The sequence below is a fragment of the Gobio gobio genome (genome assembly GCF_949357685.1).
Source record: "Gobio gobio genome assembly, chromosome: 12".
NCBI classification, from domain to species: Eukaryota; Metazoa; Chordata; class Actinopteri; order Cypriniformes; family Gobionidae; genus Gobio; species Gobio gobio.
This window is the reverse complement of record NC_137105.1, coordinates 20,838,795-20,845,748: the sequence shown is the minus strand read 5'-3', so window position 1 is coordinate 20,845,748 and position 6,954 is coordinate 20,838,795. Positions and strand designations below refer to the sequence as shown.

At 41.1% G+C, this 6,954-nt stretch overlaps 1 protein-coding gene across 1 annotated transcript; it reads right to left on the bottom strand.

Annotated features, from left to right (window-relative positions):
* Positions 1-2,951: 2,951 nt before the first annotated feature.
* On the bottom strand, positions 2,952-5,633 carry sox11b (SRY-box transcription factor 11b). Its single transcript, XM_079830810.1, has one exon. The coding sequence runs from the start codon at positions 5,549-5,551 to the stop codon at positions 4,457-4,459; it is 1,095 nt and encodes a 364-aa protein (XP_079686936.1). The 5' UTR covers positions 5,552-5,633; the 3' UTR covers positions 2,952-4,456.
* Positions 5,634-6,954: the final 1,321 nt, after the last annotated feature.

Sequence of the window (6,954 nt, the reverse complement as noted above, 5' to 3'; positions counted from 1 at the left end):
CTCAATGCACTGAGACTCAGATTGCTTCGATAAGATCCCTTTCCAGAGATAATAATCTAAGTATAAATCATTGTATTTAATTATAAGCATGAAGAAGGGATAATTGCTGAGGTTCGTCGAGTCACAGCCAATACTGTCTTAAATAGCCTGTGCATAGCACTTCATCTTTTATAACATGAGATTTTGGACAAATGACAGAAAAAACTGAGCGCCCACATATACAATTAACTTTATATCCTGTAAGTTGATGAAAGAGTAATGCGATGCACTTACTTCTTCAGATGCAGCCATTCTAATGACGGACAAAACACATTTATCCAAAATTCACTGCATGGTCAAAAACCTTGTAGCTCTATTTGACCTTGATTTTGGCACAATGATAATAATATAATGACACATGCAAGTGTCTAACCATATGAAGCCACAATACCAACTTTGACAACACTATTTATTATTAGTTATCCCCCATTGATAGTAGTGGTTTTGGACATGAGGTTTCTGTCCATGTGTGTGTGTGTGTGTGTGTGTGTGTGTGTGTGTGTGTATGTAAGGCAAAACATTATGACAGGTGACGTGAATAACACTGCTTATCTCTTTATCACACCATCTGTTAGTGGGTGGGATATATTAGGCAGCAAGTGAACATTTTGTCCTCAAAGTTGATGCGTTAGAAGCATGAAAAATGGGCAAGCGTAATGATTTAAGCAAGTTTGAAAAGGGCCAAATTGTGATGGCTAGACGACTGGGTCAGAGCATCTCCAAAACTGCAGCTCTTGTGGGATGTTCCTGGTCTGCATTGGTCAGTATCTATCAAAAATGGTCCAAGGAAGGAACAGTGGTGAACTGGCGACTGGGTCATGGGCGGCCACGGCTCATTGATGTATGTGGGGAGCGAAGGCCTGTGTGGTCCGATCAAACAGACGAGCTACTGTAGCTCAAAGTGCTCAAGAAGTTAATGTTGTTTCTAATAGAAAGGTGTCAGAAAACACAGTGCATCGCAGTTTGTTGCCCACAGTGGGCACGTGCGCATCAGAACTGGACCGCGGAGCAATGGAAGAAGGTGGCCTGGTCTGATGAATCACGTTTTCTTTTACATCACGTGGATGGCTGGGTGTGTGTGTGTCGCTTACCTGGGGAACACATGGCACCAGGATGCACTATGTGCACACAGTGTGATGCTTTGGTCAATGTTCTGCTGGGAAACCTTGGGTCCTGCCATCCATGTGGATGATACTTTGACACGTTCCACCTAAGCATTGTTGAAGACCATGTATGACTGTGGCCTCTTTCAGTAGGATAATGCTCCCTGCCACAAAGCAAAAACGGTTCAGGAATGGTTTGAGGAGCACAACAACGAGTTTGAGGTGCTATGTGAAGAAGAGGAATCAGTAGAGCATGTAATCATATGTAGAAAATATGAAACAGAGAGAGGTGATGAGGTAAAAACTGAAGTAGATATTGGGTGCAGGAGGGTTTCACGCTAAAAAGTTTACAGAGCACAAAAGATAGGGCACAGATTAGAGTACTGATGACGTTTTTAAGAGAATCAGGGGTTTTCAATAGGATGTGAAGTATAATTAGTAGAATGTGAGGGAGGTATTGTAATGGACTATAAGAGTATAGAAGAACAGAGCTAGGTATTTTGGAAATGAAGTTGGTTAAGGATTTTTTTTTCTTTCTTTCGTTTGGTATTTGTGTGTGGGTACGAGTGAATGGGTAAATTTGAGTGTATTAGTGGGAAAAGAAGGTAAGGAAAGTAAACCTATTATCTGATTACTCCGGAGCAGAAGGTAATGCACAAATAAGGTGGATACCAACCGCCATAAAACAAGAAAGAAGAAGAGGTGTTGACTTGGCCTCCAAATTCCCCAGATCTCAATCCAATCGATCATCTGTGGGATGTGCTGAACAAACAAGTTTGATCCATGGAGGCCCCACCTCGCAACTTACAGGACTTAAAGGATCTGCTGCTAACATCTTGGTGCCAGATACCACAGCAAACCTTCAGGGGTCTAGTTGAGTTCATGCCTCAATGGGTCAGAGCTGTTTTGGCAGCAAAGGACCAACACAATATTAGGTCATAATGTTATACCTGAACGGTATATATATATATATATATATATATATATATATATATATATATATATATATATATATATATATATATATATATATATATATATATATATATATACTCAAAGAGCTGACTTTTTTTTGTTTTATCATTATCTTAAATCTTACAACCCACATACCTTCAGTTTGGTCTTGGTGGCATAACTCATGAGTTAATAGATAAATAGATACTAGATAGAAATAGATACTGAGGGCCAGAAGCATGACAGTTCCTACAGCCTATTAGTAGATCCTCTGCCACTCACTGAAATAAAAGCTGAGGTAAGATTGCATCATATAAAGCCAGATTGCAATGACACAATCATTAATAACATGCAGTACTGGAGCATCTATCCAAGGTCAAAAGCTCTCTCAAATTCAGTTTGTGCAAATGATTGCGAAGTTCTTTTTATGCACATTCAGAGCAGCATTCTTCTTACCAGGCTGTGCAGTTAGTCTAGAGAGTGGGAGGCTTGCTGAATGAATGCATTTCAGAAAGGGAAAAGAGGGGCAGAGCACTTTTGGACACTTCGGGGAGGGAGGGGGGGGGGGGGGGGGGGTCATGTTTACACCAATCAAAATGAGCTTCATACAGCAGCGCGAGATTTGATTTCTAAAAGGGGCAGATTTTTTTTCCAGTTGAATGGAGAAAGGGGGAAAATAAAGGCATAACTCAATTTGAGAGAAGGAGTGGGAAAATGTTTGCATGCATGTGGAAACACCAACCCTTCTGAAGGAGCCCAGTGGCAAGATCACAAATATCCTTCCTTTGATCACTCAGACACACATGCACACACACACACACACGCTATTAACCAGACATAGATTTTCTTATCAGTTCCAGCTGATTTATTTGTGTCAGATACAGACTTCAGCATGACGACATGTAACTCATTTCCTTTGCTACAAAACGCAGATGGTCCAATTTTGAGAGTATATTGCACAAAAATAATGAAAAACAAATGTGCCATTATGAAGAGAGAAAAAAAAAAGCAAAACAAAATCCAGTTTTACACCTGCTATTTGGGACCCATTCACACAGATATACATAAACTCCTAGCTTTACTATATTACAGAACATATACAATCTTCAATCTAGTACCAGAAATGAGGCTCATGTGTTTTCCCCCATTCCATTGTACACTTCCCTATAGAAACGCTTCAGATCTACAGCTGTACATTTGCCTTGAGTAAAATAACCAGGCATTTAAATGCAAGTTGAATTCTCAGTTTAATTCTTGCATGCTTTTACAAATGAAACCGGGTTGAAGTGCCTGAAGAAACCTCACTTAAAGCACAGTAAGAACATTCCCTTTAACTGTACAAAAATATGCCAGAAAATATTTTACTTTTTTTTTTTAAAAAGATGAGGTATGTTGGTCATGTATCAAAATGCTTCCTGCCATACCTGTGTGTTCTAGAGTGGTTATCTGCTTAAATATTCCCATACTTGGAGGGAAACTGAACCAGTTACACCAAAAAAAAAAAAAAAAAAAAAATTTGTGGCGTACAGAAATTACATAAGACCTCAGAAAAAAAGTTCCATCCTGAACAGTGTTTCAGAATTGCCTCCATTCGGTCCAGCGGCCGTTTGCCAGCTCCCTGTAGAGATATGGGTGGGATGGGAATGCATAGTTCAGATTTTACATTTTGCGCTCCACCAGTTTTAAGCAGTTTCACTGCAACCCCACAGAATAACCACACACTATGGCAAGATACTTTAACATTTATTGCTTTAAACTAAATTATATCTATTTTCATATTACTAGCACTTATTTTAGTTCCTAGTAAGCAATTCAACAGTTGTTAGTATTTCAATTATTTCACTAGCCATTAATCATTTATATAACACACTATTACTTATTCCTACTAGTCACTATTCTATATCAACTGGAATACACACTAGTGCCTGATAATTAGGTACTAGTAAAACTGGAATATGTACCAGCAACAGTTACAATACATAGTGAATTCATATCTGGCAATGAAGAAAAAAACAAAACAATTTATTACCAGTAACAGCAGAATAGTTACTTGTCAACTTAACAGAATAAGCAATATTGCTAGTGAAGTTCTAGTGAACTGAAAAATAAACCAATTAATTACTTACTAGTAAAAATAAGCGATTCAGATAAAAATAGATGTTATGTAGTTTTAAGGAATACATGTTAAATGTGCTTGCCATACACACACAGCCCTGTCAATGTTGACCATGTTGTCACTTTTTTTTCTACAAGTCTCGTAACGCAGCTTCCGCAGTCTTAACCGGGACAACCACAGAGGCAGAGTCAAAAAATAACCTGAAGATGCTTAATGCCTCCTTGGTTCTGGAGGAGTTTGTCAGTTAGTAAGTGAAAACTAGGTCTGAAAAGTTCGCCTCCAGCCAGTCTCCCGCGATCATCTCACTGAGCTCGGGAGTGCAATAGTCCGGGAACTCGAAGTGAGAACCAAGGCTGCCCTCGCTGAAAGAGTCCAAATCTTTATCCACCAGAGAGAGACATAGGTTTCCTGAAGTGTTCCCCAAGTCCGTCGTGTGAGAGCCTGCCGCTAGGTTCAAACTGAAGTCTACCAGCAAGTCGTCGGAGTCCTCGCTGGAGCTGCTGGATGAAGAAGATACGGACCTGAAAGATGATGCTGGTGACACCGAGGCAGGGTAAGCTGCGCTCTGCTTGGTAATGTTCTTGAAGTTGTAAAACAGTCTGCTGCCGGGAGTCGCGCTCATGTGCCTGGACTCCTCGTACATGCTCGCTCCCTCGGACTCCGCCGCGGAGCTCAGCGTGGGGCTCGCGGGCACGTTGTGCAGCCTGATGTGCTCCTCGTCCTCATAGTCATCCTCCTCGTCGTCGTCGTCCTCATCGTCGTCGTCTTCGTCGTCAGTAAGTTCCCTTTTGATAGACTTGGTCACTTTTAAGTTTGTGAAAACATAGTTGAATCTGCAGTCTTGCGTAGAAGCTCTCGCTGTAATGTTCCCCGGTTTGCTCGGCTTGAGTTTTGCGCACTTCTTCCCTGCAGCTTTGACACTTTTGCTGATCTTCTCCGGCGACTGCACCGCTGGTTTCGAAGAACTGTCGAGCTTTGGTTTTTTCTTGGGTCTGTATTTGTAGTCGGGATAGTCAGCCATGTGTTGGAGCCGGAGCCGCTCGGCTTCGCGGATAAAGGGAATCTTTTCACTGTCCTTCAGCATTTTCCACCGCTTCCCTAGCCTTTTGGAGATCTCAGCATTGTGCATGTCCGGAGACTGTTCCATGATTTTTCTCCTCTCGATCTTTGACCACACCATAAAAGCATTCATGGGTCGTTTAATGTGGCCGGTGGCCGTCTTGCACCAGTCCGGTTTCGGCGGCACAGGGCTGCACGCCATCAGTTCGTTCTCCTCGCTGTCTGTGGTCTCTCGCGACATGCTGCTCTCCGTCTCGCTGTGCCCCGTTTGCTGCACCATGTTCAAAGATACTTCTCCCCCTTGATAGACTCGCAGTTGCAGCTGCTGCACTCTGACCAAACCTCTTTTCAAAGTTACCGACTGCCTTCTTAACTAGTTCCTAGGTTTCTCATATCGACTGCGTCACGTATAATTATCCAATAGCGTGCCGCGGCTCCTCCCACAAGCCTAGACATTCGCTTAACCCCTTGCGTCCGAGCTAGACCTTGCCTAGTCTATGATTTAAGTGGTGCCTCCATAACCAAATGACAGGCTACCCTGGCACCATAATGTCATGTTTGTTTACTAATCTAAAACAAATTCAAGTCTGCTGTATAATCAATAAAACACATATTAAGTGACTATGCTTATTTATTCTCAATACAAAATGAGTTATTTATGAACAAGGGGCATTTATGAATGAATTGAATGCTCCATCAGATGCCTTTTTTATTATTATTATTCTCTTCTGCACGTACATGATTGTGGTATATAATAGAGAATGATACATCTATGCTGCCTTCAAAAACGGATTCGATCAAGGCATCTTACTATGCAGACACTGGATTCGGACATGCCTTGTTGCCATCCTACCTCCATACACAGCCCAAGATTTTATTTGTGCGCACGCCTGTGGGTGGGATTTTCATTACGTGTGCGAGACAGGCATATTGAATGAACACCAGTCCGTTCAGGGTGAGACACCAGGGGACAGAGATAACGTGAGAGGATAAACATTTAGTGTGTATCTATTGAAAAATCAGCTCATGTCCTTGTCATGCGCTATTTAAGCATTATAAAATACCTAGCTTAACTAAGATAGAACAATAAAAACTTTATCACGATTCATGTGAAGATGAGGATCTGCAGTGTCAGTCCTGTAAACACATCACAAAACGGTGTTTAAAACTTTCACACAGGAAATCAATTTATGACCACTAATCAGAGATAGGAAAAACAAAAGCACGTAATTGATTTTTTTCTAATGCAATAAACAAATGCAATTTCCTCAGGTTTTTTTTGTAGGGGTCTGGGTCCCCTCGTAAGCCCCCCACATGTTGAACACTGCATTTAATGGTGACTTCATAGATTCACTTTTTTTTTTTCTTGTTTGGTTGGAAATATTTGGTCTGAATACAACGCTGTTCAAATGTTTAGGATCAGTCAGATTTTTTCTCCTCTTTGTAGTTAGGATAATCTGCTGGTGGCCTGCACACTTCTCGGAATCCATGCAGAATTCATTGATTCACATCTTGACAATGTAATGTCAGTGATTGTGTTGATTATAACCCCCTGTCCCACTTACTCTATATTATGCAAGGAAAATGTATGTAGGTTATTACTCTAAAGCCTGAGCTCATAATAGAATAATGATGTTATATACAACCTGGTTGTCTTGACCTACATATTTACCTTGCATATTT